General features: G+C 38.2%; 1 protein-coding gene across 3 annotated transcripts in view; it reads left to right on the forward strand.

Annotated features, from left to right (window-relative positions):
- Cemip2 (cell migration inducing hyaluronidase 2) overlaps window positions 1-16434 on the forward strand; it is a 73075-nt gene that overhangs the window by 29229 nt on the left and 27412 nt on the right. For all 3 annotated transcript variants that reach the window (XR_016534898.1, XM_090329650.1, XM_090329649.1), the window contains exons 6-13: window positions 1019-1207; window positions 3811-3980; window positions 5930-6139; window positions 6469-6674; window positions 6779-6848; window positions 9865-9993; window positions 11841-11929; window positions 16243-16374. Coding sequence is in view for 2 of the 3 variants with exons in the window: in XM_090329650.1 (XP_090185776.1) it covers window positions 1019-1207; window positions 3811-3980; window positions 5930-6139; window positions 6469-6674; window positions 6779-6848; window positions 9865-9993; window positions 11841-11929; window positions 16243-16374 (1195 nt within the window). In the remaining variant the exon portion in view is untranslated. The remainder of the gene's footprint in view (window positions 1-1018; window positions 1208-3810; window positions 3981-5929; window positions 6140-6468; window positions 6675-6778; window positions 6849-9864; window positions 9994-11840; window positions 11930-16242; window positions 16375-16434) is intronic.

A 16434-nucleotide genomic window follows, 5' to 3' on the forward strand; every position in this document is an offset into this window, starting at 1 on the left:
GATGAGACCTCTAGGATATAGAAACAAAAGCCATATAATATGTGATTGTTGTCCTTAAGGTACTGTTATCTCTCATCTCTTTTGCTGTCCCTTGGTTATCTCATATTGTTACAGTATCTCACTGTTATCTGATGTATTGTATATATGTGTATTTGGTTATTTGAAATTGGATAGGGAAGGGGGGAAAACAAGATGAGGGGTGGGGGTGGAGGGAGGGAAATGGGGACCAAGACATGAGAAAGGGTATCAATGTATGTAAAGTAATGCACCTTCTATCTGGCAAATATAATGTAACCCTTCTATTAATTACAATAAAAATATATGAAAAAAACAGGTGAGAAATTAAGCAAAGGCACAAGAATGAAATAGTATTTGAGGCAAACTTTCACTGCTGATATTTAGTTTTTCTGTACACCGATGTGCTCGCTCTCTTGTGCTTCCGGGTCACCTCGAAGCACTGGATGGCTATTATAGATCTGTGCTATGCCTGTCCACTGCTGGTCAAGTGTGGTATATCCTGATTACATATTCAGCTTATCTAGGGGGCAGGATTAGTTTTATTTTTTTATTTTATTTTTTTTCATGATTAGTTTTAAACTGAATTAAAAATAGAATTCTTCCCGGAGTGTGAGGGTTCAGATTTTACTTTTTTTTTTTTGCCAGTCCTGGGCGTTGAACTCAGGGCCTGAGCACTGTCCTTGGGCTTTCTCAAGGTTAGCGCTCTACCACTTGAGCCACAGCATCAATTCTGGCTTTTTCTATGTATGTGGTATGGAGGAATCAAATCCAGGTCTTTGTGCATGCTAGGCAAGCCCTCTACCATTAGGCCAAACTCCTGCCCCTGCCTTTTTTTGTATTTATATCTGTAGAACGATGAATATATAAATGGTTAGCAGCTGTAAAAAATGTGTTGGATTATGTTGATCTTAACTGAGTTTTGAATCATATTGATGACTGATGTTTAAGAAGAAAAACAAAACAAAATAACTGCTCATATATCACTTTTTTCTTTCTTTAGGCATTTCTCTTTCAGGTTTCCGGGTAGAAATTATGGATGGAGTGAAGCTTCATCTTCTAGATGATGTCAGCAGCTGGGAACCCGGAGACCAGATTGTGGTTGCGAGCACTGACTATTCTATGTACCAAGCAGAAGAGTTCACACTTCTCCCCTGTCCCGAGTGTAGCCGTTTTCAGGTCAAAGTCAAAGGTAGTAGGCTGCTTAGAATACTTCTTAGAAAACATATGCTTCTCTTAGATTGGCTTTATGAGACTTTGTCTGTTCTGGGATTTGAACTCAGGACCTTGAGTGGTTGGCAAGCACTCTACCACTTGAGGCATGCCTCTGGCTCTTACTCTTTGCTCTTCAAGATGGTGTCTAGTCTGCCTGGACTGGGCTCAAATTATGATTCTCCCAGATCTTAAGTAGCTAGGATTAAATAAATGTGAGAGTCACTGGAACCCAGCAGAAGTGTTTGTTTGTTTATTTATTTACTGCTGGTTGTAGGGCCTTGGTACTGTCCGTGAGCCTCTTCATGTTCAAGGCTAGAGTTCTACCTCTTGAGCTGCAGAGCTATTTCCGAGTAGGTTTTTTTTTTTTTTCTAAAACTGGAAACAAGAATCGGATGGACTTTTCTGTCCTGCCTGGCTTAGAACCTCCATTCTCAGATCAGCCTCCTGAGTAGCTAGGATTATAGGTAGGAGCCACTCGTGCCTGGCAGAAGTGTTTTTCTTTCTCTTATTATTTTTTGTCAATCGTGGGGCTTGAACTTAGGACCTGAGTACTGTCCCTGAGCTTCTTTTGCTCTGGGCTAGTACCCTACCACTTGAGCTACAGTACTACTTCTGGAACCAAACACGGTGTTTGCTGTATGCTAAGCAAGCACTCTACCACTAAGCCACATTCCCAGCCCCAGAAGTTTTTCTTAATTTTTTTTTTAAAAGTTGTATGTTTTTTTGAGATTCTAAATAAATAAATATTTAAAATGGATGGTATTCCTAACTAAAATCCTGAAGATCAGAGTTTTAGATAGAGATCAATACACTGAGTTTGTCACTGTAAGCTGTACGTAGCAAGAATGGCCAACATTTTTACTTACTATGAGCTGGTGTGGCAAAGCCCCAGTGTCTGTCTATTGCCTTACTTAAAGGATTCATTGTATAATTCTCTCCTAGAGCTTTCCTTGATTATACACTCAGGGTTATACAATGATGGTGGAGAGCAGAAGCTCATAGCAACTGTTCAAGAAGTATTTAACTAAATTTTTAGTAATTTGTAGTAATTAGAAATCTACAGCTTTAAAGTTTAAAGGAAGAATTACCATGTTGGAAAAAAAAAGGATAATTACCTTAATTTGCATTTTCCCCTCTGTACTTCCTTCAACCTGATACTTCTCTTGATAATGTTAGGCATAAACAGTAAAACAAAAACAAAATACCAGAAACAAAGACCATAAAAGGAAAAGCTCAAAAGTTAGGAAGATTCTCATCTGTTATTAATTTTTTTTGGAAAATCCCACTCTTGTTCATAAGTCTATGTGATGAGTATCCACGAACTCCATTCCCATGATTTATTTGTGTTTTTCCTTCCTGCGTTTACATAAGATCACCAGAGAATAACTCACTGTTAGAGGGCTTTTAAGAAACATAGAGGTAGAGAAGGTAGAGATGTAAAAGAATGCATAATAATGCTATATTAAGAATGAAACCAGGCTTTTAGACTCCCAAGTCCAAACTCCAGAAGTTTCACATGTCAGATCTGGCCATTCCTTCCAAATGCCAAGAAAGAGAAGGGCAGGGGAGAGGAGAAGAGGGAGGAGAGAGGGGGGAGGAATTGTAGGGGGATTGGAGAAAGGAGGCTTATTATGGGGTAGCCTTAGAAAGACTATATGTTTAGTTTTTTTCTGGGTAGACATTTGCTATAGGTTATATAGAGATAATTGAGGGGAGGGAAGGAAAGCAGGAGAAAGGCATACATTACTAGAATAGGCCCAAGTCACAGGCAGAGGGGACCAGCGGCCTGGCATGTTATCTGTCCTAAGAGTTTGACTGTTCAATCTGGGGCAGTTTTGCCTTTTGCCACACAATGATAAGTAAGCATTGTGTATCTGAGGGGAGGTTTGTCTTTTGTTATAGGATGCTTATGAATAAACCCTGTCTTCATAGAGATGACTGCAGGAGAGAGGGGCTTAGAGCCAAGGGTGTAGTTGTATCAGGATAATTCCTAAACTCAGCAAAGCAGCTTTTATTGTCTTTATTTTACTCATCTTACAGAAAGGATAAAGGAAAGGCAATAATCTCTGTGTAGCTAGTGTCCACGTTAAGAGGAAACATTAAAAACCTGATATGACAAGAGGATCTGTAAGTCAGCTTGTTTCTAAGGCTTTGAATTTGATGAGTGTGTGTGTGTGTGTGTGTGTGTGTGTGTGTGTGTGTGTGTGTGTGTGTGTGTGTGTGTGTACCTTCAGCCGGTAAAACCAGGATGGGAAATAAACAGGAGAAATTATTAGGTAGATTCTGGATCTTTAGAGCTGTTTGAGGGAGAATTGATATACTACTCCAGGGAGGAGCATGTGCTCTGTCAGTGTCTGGCTTTGAGAATTGGTGAGAGAGAAGCATTATTGAGGATTCAATTGGGAGGGTGTTGGGGTAGATAATATTTAAAGGCTGGGTTATGGGATGCTGAACTATTTGAGCAGATAGTAAGCTATTGATAATGTTTCAAGGTATAACAGAATGAAGAAGGTCTTCTGGGGGGTATTTCATGTTTTTTTTTTGTTCTTATATCCTTTCTTCCTTGCTTCTGTCAACTAGAAACCCCTCAGTTTCTGCACATGGGTGAGATCATAGATGGGGTGGATATGAGAGCTGAGGTTGGAATTCTTACTCGGAACATTGTAATCCAAGGAGAAATGGAGGATTCATGCTACTCAGAAAACCAGTGCCAGTTCTTTGATTATGATACTTTTGGAGGCCATGTCCTGGTAAGCATGAGGATTTGATGGTTCCTTTGAAATGATCTTTTCCTAAGTACATGCTTCATGAGATATTTTTTAAAGTTATGAATGAAATATACATAGGTATTAAAAAGAGGTATCTTTAAAAATATAAACAAAATGATGACAACTTTAACAAAAATCTAGAAAGTTGAACCTGTATTTAGCTTACCTGATCTTATACTTATTAAAAAATTTACCCCATAAATAATTAGATGAATAGATTTGGAAGAACTCAATTGTAATTTACAGAGACAAAAAGCATAATGATTTTGATATCCATATATGGAATTTCAAAAGGAATCTATTGATTCTTTTAAGAGCATGCTATCTCTATAAAGGATAAGCAGTAATAACATTCATATTCACAGTATGTCCCTGTTAATTTACTTATGTAAAAATTTTTATTAAAGCTATTCTGTTTAGTAAACTAGTGGACTTGTGCTCCACATTTTGGCTCCATATGTTTTAAATTCCTCTGTTCATTAGGTAGGCTCTGGATATTAGCCATGCCCCTATTTCACTGGTTCACTAATGTTGGTCAGCATTATTCCCTTTGGCTTTAGTTATACAATATAGAATGAAGTTAAAGTTTTTGACCATTCAAAGTTTTGACCATCGGGGAAATTTTCAGTGACTTTATACAAACAAAACTATGTGGTAACAAAACATTGGGACAAGCTGGGTGGTGATTCAATATCTATAATCCTTACATTTATTAAATGTAATTTTTTTCCTGCTATTGTGAGGTTTGAATTTGGGGCCTAGATACTGTCCCTGAGCTCTTTTTTGATGAAGGTTCTTGCTCTACCACTTTGAGTCACACACCAATTCTTGTTTTCTGGTGGCTAATTGGAGATAAGTCTCATGGACTTGGCTGCCTGAGTTGCCTCTTAAGTAGCTAAGATTACAGGCATGAGCCGTCAGTGCTCGGCAATATTTTTAATTTAACAATGCTTTATTATGATATAACTCCATGTAAATCATCGAGGAACATCTGTTTTGAACAAATCAAAATACATATGCAGAAACTATTTTTGCAGCTTTCCCGGTTACATTTGCCTTTGTTCCTAATTAAAAACTGTTGAAGCCGGGCACTGGTGGCTCATGCCTATGAACATAAAATAATATACAGAATGAAAATAACCCCAAAGATAAGGAAACAAAGGACCCCTTCTTAATCTGTCTTCCTGTTTTTAGTTGACTTTTTTTTTTCTCTCAGATATAGTGTGTACATGAGCACCCGTGAGGGAGAGTAGAAGGAGGGCACAGAATCAGTGGAAAGTGGGTGAAAAAGTACAGCATCAGGCCCATCAGCTGCAGTAGACAACGATGAAATGGATCTGAGCAGTACAAGGGCAGGGATGGGAGGAGGGGATGAGAGAGAAAGAGGGGACAGCTCATACATAGCAAAAGGAAAGAAATGTACATATCACCCCATCTAGGAGAAATCATTTTATTGTCAATATTCGAAGACTTAATTTTTTTTTATGTAAAACTTGGCTTTTGTATTCATCATCTATAAGTTTTGTAGAGTAGAATGATGATGCTTATGAAAGTGTGGTTGTGACTGTAGCTCTGTAGAACTCTGACATAGTGCTTTGAAATATATGTGATTATTTAATCACAATAAAGAAAGAAAAATGTGCCTATGTATATTATCATTGTGAAGCTATAAACTAGGAATTGGGGCAAACCATGTTGCAAAAGAAACATTGTGCTGAATGTAGTGGTACATGCTTATAATACTAGCGCTTGAGAGGCTGAAGATTGGAAGTTGGAGTCTTGCTTTGACCCTGTCTCAAGAAAGAGAGAGGGAAGAAAAGAGTATGTGTTTTCCATCAGAGGTTTTGTGTTCAAACAGTATTTTTTTTTATTTTTGGTATTTTCCTATTCTGAGACTATTCGGTTTGATTTGAGTAATTTTTGTCTTGTAGATAAAGAAAAATTTTACTTCTGTCCATCTTTCCTACGTGGAATTAAAACATATGGGTCAACAGCAACTGGGCAAGTATCCTGTACATTTTCATCTTTGTGGAGATGTGGATAACAAAGGCGGGTACACACCCCCCACATCTGTGGATGGCTTGTCTATTCATCACAGCTTCTCAAGGTGTATCACCGTGCACGGGACCAGTGGCTTGATGGTGAGTAGCCTCGTGATATGCCCACACAGGTTATTTGTCATTGATACCTTAATGTCCCTTCATTCTGTGACATCTCAGGTTTAGCATAAGCAAGCAATTGTAGCACTTGCATATTCTAACCTCTTTGTGGAGGATAGCTGAAGGAAGCCCACTGTTTTCTTACCATCCAAATTAATCTCTTCAGCAAGAAATAAAACCTGATGTATGTTTGGGGTTAAGATTATGATTATTTGTATTATTATTTGCATTTATACTGAAACTGCTATATAGTAACTTTTGTCACTTAAAGCCCAATTTGTAAGTGACATCCTGCACTTGTATATCTGCAGATAAGAGACACCATTGGATTTGACACACTAGGTCACTGTTTCTTCTTGGAAGATGGTATTGAGCAGAGAAATACTTTCTTCCACAATCTGGGCCTCCTTACCAAGCCAGGGACTCTCCTTCCCACTGACCGGAACAACTCAATGTGTACCACCATCCGAGATAAAGTGTTTGGAAACTACATTCCTGTGCCTGCTACAGACTGTATGTGAGTAATTAGCTGAGAGAGGGAAACTCACGTGGAAAGGGCAAGGGAGGAGAAGTGTTTTGTAGGAAGGATTTTTCATGAAGACTATTTAAATTACCTTGCAGGGCTGTTTCAACTTTCTGGATTGCTCATCCCAACAACAATCTGATTAATAATGCAGCAGCAGGCTCCCAGGTAAATTACACTGAAGCGTTTTCGTTTCTTTTCGGTCATGTATGTGAATGCTCTGGTAAATCTATCTGTGATGTCGTTGTGTGCTGATGGAACTTAAGCTGGCATTTTTTGTTTTGTTTTGTGCTGGTCTCAGAGCTGGAACTCAGGACTTGTGCTCTGTCCCTGAACTTTTTTTGCTCAAAAATAGCATTCTACCACTTGAGCCACCGCTCTAATTCCAGTTGGTGAATCAGAGATAAGAGTCTCATGGACTTTCCTGCCTGGGCTGGCTGTGAATGTTGATCCCAGATTTCAGCCTCCTGAGTTGCTAGGATTACAGGCGTGAGCTACTGTGGACTAGATGCTGATGTTATTTTTTTGATATTGCTTATCTAGATGAGAGCAGGAAGTAGCTTAGGTTATTCTTCATTTCTTCTAAGTCTTTCATGCCAGTTTGTATGTATACATATGAACAGACAACAAATGAAGGAAAAAAGGTAATCTGAACTAAGGGTCCCTTGTTAGTATGGTATGTAACATTGTTTCTTCTCATATTTAAATCTCATAAGGCCAAGTAACTTTATTTTGACTTTTACCATTGAATAAAGACATTCTTAGAATGCACAGAAGGTAGTCTATAGAACATGTGACACTTGTATTTTAGGGATTTCATTTCTATGATAAATATGGGGGTGATATATTTTAGGGATTTTATTTCCTTGCTAAAGCAGCTAGAAACTCAGCTATGTATCATGAATTAATATATACCTTTGAGTTGAGATGCTTCCCTACCATACACAGCTGTGTCCTAAGAGATTCATTTACATTATAAATTAAAAGCTGAAAGAAGTACTTAGCATCATTTCCAAGGATTAAGTAGCTGAAAGGAAATGTTTTTTTGTGGGCCGGGAGTTTGGCCTAGTGGTAGAGTGCTTGCCTAGCATGCACGAAGACCTGGGTTAGAGTCCTTGGTACCACATACTTAGAAAAAGCCAGAAGTGGTGCTGAGGCTCAACTGGTAGAGTTCTAGCCTTGAGAAAAATCCAAGGACAGCGCTCAGGCCCTGAGCTTAAGCCCAAGACTGGCAAAAAAAAAAAAAAAAAAAAGAAAGAAAAGGAGTACTTAGCATCATTTCCAAGGATTAAGTAGCTCAAAGGAAATGTTTCTTTGTGATAACAAGAACACAGTAATCAGGGGTGATATCTGAACTTCTATCTGTGATTCCCCTGAAAAACCTATATAAAAGTTTAGGGCTGGGAGTTTGGCCTAGTGGTAGAGTGCTTGCCTAGCATGCACGAAGACCCTAGTTTGATTCCTCGGTACCACATGCATAGCAAAAAGCCGAAGTGGTGCTGAGGCTCAAGTGGTAGAGTGCTAGCCTTGAGAAAATCCAAGGACAGTGCTTAGACCCTGAGCCCAAGCCCAGGGCTGGAAAAAAAAAAAAAGAAAAATTTAAGTAACAGCAAAGGCCTAGAGATTAGTTTTCAGCTTTTTCATTTGTCCACATTCCATCAAATACTTGCTGAGTTCCTGTGGATTTGTGCTGTGTGTTTCTAATGGGCAAGCAATGGCTGTGAGGTGGGTGTGAAGATTTACTCACCCTCATCTTCTGACATGTTTCACTTCCAGTCAGTCAGTAATAATTTCCTCCCAGCCCTTTCCAGAAATGAGGGATTGAAGATAAAGCAAAATGCAAATAAATAATGTCAGATAAGGTTGCCAGGTACCCTTTCTGGGCTCAGATGAGAAAGTTGAAAATCTCTCATGCAAGTTTGTGGTTGCATTGTGTGAACTCTTCCTTTCCCCTTTACAAAAATCTGCTCCAGTACAGCTAGTGTTTGGACAAGTTTTTTCTCTGAGTAAATCAAGCTGATTTTTCATTATACCTTTCTTCTGCCTCCTACAAGCCTCTCTTTTACCTGTTTTGACAAGACAGTGTTTTATAAGAAACAGCTGTTCCCCTTGTGTGGCCTGCATTGCATCCTAGAAGGGTCTGTTCTGCGCTCAGCTTGTGGGAATAGGGTATCTAGCCTTCTTGCCAGCCATTCAAATAATCGTCCGTTGGGCTTTTTGTAGTGTGTCCAGAAAAGTTGAGGTGGCAAACATTTTTCAAAGTAGCTTATTTTTAAGATCCATTTTGTAAACTTTCATCATGGAAAAAATGTTTAAAAACTACATTCATTGATGTTTGTATTTCTCATTAGACACAATTGTTTAAGGATATTTTAGAGGGCATGAAATGACTGTATGTAAAAATGTACACTTGAATGTTGTTTTAACAACCTGTTTAATCCAAGTTCCACAATGAGAAGCTGTCTTTCACATCAGGCTGATTTTTAATTCACTTGTAAAATTAAACAAAATCTTGTGGTAAGAGTATTTCTACTTAAAACATATATATATATATATATATATATATATATTTCATTTTTGTCAGAGTTTTAAGCTGTTCTGTTCCAGTTATGGTCAGTGATCCTGAAATTGAATAGACAAGGTCCTGACTGAAACAGCATCCTGATTCATGTATGTGGTGGATTTTTTTCTGGCAAAAATTTGCCTCAGGACAGGAAGGGCATTGGAGTTGTTTGAAAGAAGTCAGTGAGTTCTGCATGTTGGCAGATCGTTGTTTAATAGACATGACTCATCTATTGATCGGTTTGGAGGTAAACAGATGGACCACATTGCCTAAAAGCTGTACAGTTCTGACCACATGGAAGTCTGATTTGCTTCTAACGGTGCATAATGTTTTAAAGGAGATAATAATGGGAAAATTAGTTTTCAGAAGAAACCAGCCAGTTGTTTCTTCCCTTCAATCCTGCTAGCAAAACTGAGATTGCTTTTTAAACAAATTCCTGGATAGAACTACTAGTAAATGCTAGATACATACATTACTCTTTTCCTAGTCAAATTCTGAAGCTGAAAAGATGCAACTTTGTGTTAAAAGATAAGCCTGTGTGCAAAGCAGGTTATGAGGATGTGTTATAAAGTGTATTTTTTAAATAAATGAAGGCCTTTAATGATCTTGTTTGATTTATAGGATGCTGGAATATGGTATTTGTTTCACAAGGAACCTACTGGGGAGTCCAGCGGAGTACAGCTCTTAGAGAAACCCGAACTCACTCCTCTGGGTATATTTTATAACAACAGAGTCCACTCAAGTTTTAAGGTAAATTCTCAAATTTTAACTCTCAGTTTGTATGACTTTGTAGGGATAAAGGGTTCTGGGATTATGCTTTAATCCTTTCTATTCTTCTCTAACAGAGTATCACAAACTGGGTCATTCATAATGAACAAAAATATATTTGACTCATGATTCTGGTGACTGAGAAACTCAAGGTCAAGATTAAGATGAGGGACCCATCATCTGATCAGGGTGTAGCTGCCATGGCATAAGGCAAGAGGTTAAAGAGAGCATAGGAGAGAGCAAGAGATTGCGCTTGGATTCTTTTCATCTTGTTTTAATTATATCAATGTTTTGTAATTTTTGTGGACATATATTGAATTGTCTATAGTAAGGGGCTTCACTATACCACTTCCATCAATGCCTATGGACATACTTCATTCGTATTCACCTTCTCTGTTTTACTCTTTCTTTTGCCTCATTTCTCCCCTCCCTTCCTCTCCCACCTGTCCAGTGGACCCCTTTTTACTTTCATGACCTTGATTTGTTTGTATTACTCTGGCTCCCATAAGCAAGAGAAAAACATAATACTTGTGGGCCTGACTTATTTCATTTGATATAGTAATCACCAGTTCTACCCATTTCTCCAGAAAGCTATATTTCATTCTTTTTAATGGCAAAGCCAAACTCCATGATGTATACATAATACATTTCTTAACATACTCATCTCCTAGTGGGCTTTGATGCCATAGTTTTCGTAAATCTTTTTATAATGGACAAGGTTCCATTTTATGATGGTGAAATATTTAAGATCTATATATTTCCCATACAAGTTTCCAATACATGCTTTGGGGGAGAGGGTGTCTTATATGCCATGATATATTAGAATTTGTTTTCAGAGGAAGTAATTTGCGATGAAAAAATACACATTGGACATTTACATATTTAGGATACACATGCAACATTCTGCTTGAACATACGTTCGGCACACACGTCTCTATGACTTTATTTGTTGTGTGAGAACTCATCTATATGTCTTCATCTACTCACAGTCCCCCACCCTGTCGTCTTCTATTCCTCCTCCTCTCTTAACCTTCTTGATTTTGTGATGTATTTCTAAAGTTATACATGTTAGACTAGTAACAGCATTAAGAAGACTTTTTTCTCTCTTCTTTCCATTCATTGCCCTCTACCACGTAAGCTACAGCACCACTTCTGCCTTTTCTGTGTATGTGGTACTGAGGAATCCAACCCAGGACTTCATGCATGCTAGGCAAGCACTCTACGACTAGGCCATATTCCTGCCCAGGAGATTATTATTATTATTATTTTTTGCAAGTCCTGGGGTTTGAACTCAGGGCCTGAACACTGTCCTTCGACTTTTTCATGGCTAGAGCTCTACCACTTAAGCCTTAGCACCACAGCCTTTTCTATGTATGTGGTACCAAGGACTCGAACCCCAGTCTTCGAGCATGCTAGGCAAGCACAGTACCACTAGTCGGCTACCTAAGATTACTTTTTTAAGGAGGCATTCCAAAAATTCTTTTCATCTATGAAACAGGCCTCTTCTAGATACCTGTGTTCTTATTTCCAGCACCTCCTCTATTTTCTTTCATATATGTATTTCACATATTGGCTTATTTGCATATTTTCATAATAGCTTTTGTATCAGTAACAACAGGAAATAGATTTCACTTGTTCATTGTGTAGACCTTGAAGTAGGCATTAAATAATTACTGAATTACAGGATGTGTCAAATGATAGGAAAATACTTGCTATTTGTTGCTTATCTCAACTCTTTTCCCCTCATTTTTTGGTGAAAATGACAAGTAAAGACTTACTTTTGTGTTTGGGGACCCATACTTATTTCAGCACATGATTATATATTTCAGGCTGGCTTATTTATTGACAAAGGTGTCAAAACAACCAACTCCAGTGCTGCAGACCCAAGGGAATACCTCTGCCTGGACAACAGTGCAAGGTAGGGCTGATTCTTTAAGTCACAGTTGGCCTTATCTGGCTACTGCAGAACCCCTGACTCATTCATATGCATATATTTTTTGCTTTTGTGACATCTAGAATGGAGGTTCCAAACCTTCTAGAAATAATTTTGTAAAAACACTCTGCTTTCTCAGGGCCTGACTGAGCATTTAGTGTGTGTGTGTGTGTGTGTGTGTGTGTGTGTGTGTGTGTGTGTGTGTGTGTGTGTTTAAACAGTGGGGCTTAACCTGGGACCGTGAGATCTCACTTAGCCCTCTTATCACTTGATCCACACCTCAGTTTCTAGCTTTTTGATGGTTAATTGGAGATAAAAGTCTCATTAACTTTCCTGGCTCAGGCTAGCTGTTGAACCTTGATAGTTAAATCTCAGCTTCCTGAGTAGCTAGGATTATAGGCTTGAGTTACCAGTACCTAGCTCCAAAGTGGAGGCTTTTCTCATTTTTCACATTTGTGTTAGAGGGAGTTACAGACAGAAGAAAAGTAAGAGAAATTCTGAAAAAGATTTGGAACTCTGAAGAATATGATTCATTGAAAAACCAATTCCAACTTAGATGCTTTGGTTTAAAACCTGAATGCGAAAGCCTATAGAATTTATGCTGAATGGTCACAGGGGTACATTGCATCAGATCTGTTTCAAAGGGAAAGATCCTAGATTTGATGATTAAGCTGTTTCTGGTCCAGTCATACGTAGCCTCAAATTTATTTCCTGGAAGCCAGGCTCTCCGTATGTTGCTCCCCTGCTTAACCACAAAATGTGACTAGGATATGAATTGCCATTTCAGCAGAATTCTATTACATGTTGTATGGAAGCCAAAATAGACCAATCCCTCAGACGGAAATAAATTTTTCTGGAAAAAAAGGGCAACATAAAATCATATTCAGTATGCACACAATTATTTCTCTATACTTCAAGTTGATTGACCAGTTTATGTAGATGATGGTGTGGCAGGGTTAATAAGGCTCTTTTGATAGATAGACATGGGAAAGTTGAGTTCTAGGCAAAGTTGTTGTTAAAGAGAGAAAGCGAGAACCACAATGGAAGTTGATGAGTCAGACATAAGTATGAGGCAGGATCCCTCATTACTAAGACCTCATTACTGAGGTCAAGAGAGGAGAGGCGAGGGTAAGTGCAGGAGGGAAGTGTGGTTGATAAATTACTCATCAGAGGGCAAGTTGAGCATAAACTATTTTAGAACAATGATCAGATAACCTAGAAAGTTGGACAGATCTTTATTTAAATAAGCCAGGAAGCACTAGATACTTCATAGCTGATCAGCATAGGAAATGGAAAAGTAGAGGAGACAAAGAAAAAGAACATGTAGATGGAAACAACTTATGAACCAGAAAGAGGATATTAGCTGACAAAATTAAGAAAACTATGCTAAATGATGGCTACCCCTCTTGATTTTGAAGGGTTTATTGTAACTAGTAGACTACAAAGGTATACTTTGCTAAGTGGTTATTTCCAGGAACATCTTTAAACCGGATGCCTTTGACTCCTTTCCCTTCCTTAAAAATATTGACCTAATTTGTATAATACCTGTGCATACATATGAATAGAAGAGTGTGTATTCTAGCTCCACTAATTTTAACTAGATTTGGAAATAAAATACCTTACCCATCTTTACTAGATGTATGTATGTGGTGCTATGGGAATACTAGAACCTTCTCTGCATCCCATTATGCCTCTTAGTAGTTTATGAATGTATCCATGCTGGTAGGAATTGGACTACTTATGGATGCTTTTATTGGAAAGAACTAGTTTTAAAAGAGTACCAAGATATTTGGCAGCTATGAATACATTAATTTTGTTCAAAATGGATGCTGTAGAGTAGGCCTACACATATTCATGGAATTCTGATGAAACAAATGAGTAATAGACCCGCCTGTGAGTGAAAAGTCTAGGCTCATGATATTCAGTAGATATTCAGTCTGTTCATCAGAGAGGAAGTTGACTCACTCGTTGATCAGATGGAGCCCTTCCTTTTGTCTTGAAGGTGGGAAATGAATACAAAGATGGGAAATCGTTAAGAAAGCACTCGTTGGGAAATTAGGAAATTCCTTCTGAAAAAGTGGGGGGAAAAAAGGCATTAGAAGTAACTAGTATCCTTTTAGTGAAAGACAATAAAGGAAAAATTGAGAAAGTTGTTGAAATGACCTAGAGAGATGATAAAATAGAGTAACCATTTTTTTTTTTTTTGCCAGTCCTGGGCTTGAGCTCAGGGCCTGAGCACTGTCCTTGGACTTTCTCAAGGCTAGAGCTCTACCACTTGAGCCTCAGCATCACTTCCAGCTTTTTTCTATATATGTGGTACAGAGTCATTTTATTTTTTATTATTGAGATAATGTATAGAAGGGTTACAGTTGCATTCACCAGATAGTGGGTGCATTATTTCTCACAGATTGATACCCCTTATTATGTTTTTGTTTCCACTTCCCTCTTCTCACCTCCTCCCAGTCATCCCCCTTTCCCTTTCCTATTTCAAATAAACAAATAAATGTATATACAATATACCAGGTAACAAAGTCAGATACAGTAACAATATGAGATTAACCAAACAGCAACAAAGGAGAAGAGAAATAACATAGTACATTAAGAATAACTATCATTCAAGATAAAGCTCTTGTTTCCACATCTGGAGACCCTTTCATTTAGCCTCATCCCATATGACCTTATGTATCTAGGTTTTGGGCTATTGTAATCCTCTGCTGGGAGAGTCCTAGGTATATACTAATGATTACCAATGAGGGAAACCATTGAGCCTATGTTCCTTTGAGTCTGGCTTACTTCACTTAATATGTTTTTTCCCAAGTCTTTCCATTTCCTTACAAATGGGGCGATGTCATTCTTTCTGATGGCAACATAGAATGCCGTTGTGTATAAATACCACATCTTCTTGATCCAATCATCTACTGAAGGGCATCTGGGTTGGTTCCATATCTTTGCTACAGTAAATAGTGCTGCAGTGAACTTGTGCTAGTGGCTTAAGTATGTCCTTGTTTCTGGATTTTTGGGTAAATGCCAAGGAGTGGCTTGCTGGGTCATAGGGGAGCTCTGTGTTTAGTCTTTTGAGGAATTGTCATACTGCTTTCCAGTGGTTAAACAAGTTTACACTCCCACCAACAAGGTAGTAGCGATCCCTTCTGGCCACATCCCCGCATCTGTTGTTATTAGATTTCTTGATTATGGCCATTCTAACTAGAATGAGGTGGAATCTCAAAGTTGTTTTGATTTGCATTTCCTTTATGGCCAGAGATGTCAAGCATTTCTTCCTGTGTTTATAGGCCATTCTTATTTCCTCTTCAGAGAAGACTCTCTTTAAGTCTTTGGCCCATCTTTTAATGGGATGGTTGTTTCTTTGAAGATTTGTTTTGAAGAGATTCAGTTTTTTTAGCTGTAGATATATTTTAGATCTAAGGCCGTTGTCTAAACGTATTTTTATGCCAAGTGGGAAAGAAGATGAGTATATCAAAGCACATGGTCAGTGATGGGATTCTGTGGATAGGAAGTTCTGCAGAGATGTGTTGACCACAATAGATGTTACTTAAGGGTCTTGTTTCTTCCCCTTCATTTACATCATTGTGTGCTTTTCTTTTCAGAACTTTTCTATCTGTTTAATAGATGTACTTAACTGCCAAACAGCTTTGTATTCATCACGACACAGGAATAGTAGAAGTTGGCTGAAAGTCAAGTTTGGTCTGAGTGCTCTGGATCCTGTAATCTAAGGATAAATAGATTTTCTTCCCACTTGTCTTCACTCAGTTTGCACCAGCAGTATCTACCTGAAGCCACCAAATGGTCTTACCATTCATTCCCTACCTGGTCTATGATGTTGGGAGGAGAGGCAAGAGAGAGGAGAAATTCTATCACACCAATTCTGAATTGTCTTGTTTCCATCGATAGCTTTTCCAATGAAGAACCATAGGCATACCTGCTGGCCTGTTTTATTTTTTGTGTTATCTCCCTAGCTTCTTATTGTCTAGCCAGCCAACTTGTGTAGAGTGCTGAGCTTTCTGCTTGCCTTATGATATTTGTACTTGCTATCCATTTACAGTACCCTTTCTCCCACTGTGTATACAGTGTATAAATAAATGTCAGTCTTTCCTTGGAATATTTGAAATATGAATGATTATCTTGTACCTTAAGACTTTTTTTTTTTTGGATTTGTTTTGGCCAAATTGAAATTTTGCTTTGGACATTTCTGCTTATGTAGCCAATTTTGCTTCCTTTAAAAAAAATCACTTTTAATTTAAAAATACTGTTTTGTTTATTTAACCTCCCCTACCTCTTAGATTTCGGCCTCATCAAGATGCAGATCCTGAAAAGCCACGTGTTGCAGCTATAATTGACAGGCTCATCGCATTTAAAAATAACGACAAGGGAGCCTGGATCAGAGGAGGAGACATAGTTGTTCAGAATTCAGCGTATGTATTCTCTACAGAATTATTACCTCATGACACTGGTGTGTTTATTTTTAAGGATTT

Source organism: Megascapheus bottae, chromosome 3 (genome assembly GCF_031878675.1).
Source record: "Megascapheus bottae isolate mThoBot1 chromosome 3, mThoBot2.hap1, whole genome shotgun sequence".
NCBI classification, from domain to species: domain Eukaryota; kingdom Metazoa; phylum Chordata; class Mammalia; order Rodentia; family Geomyidae; genus Megascapheus; species Megascapheus bottae.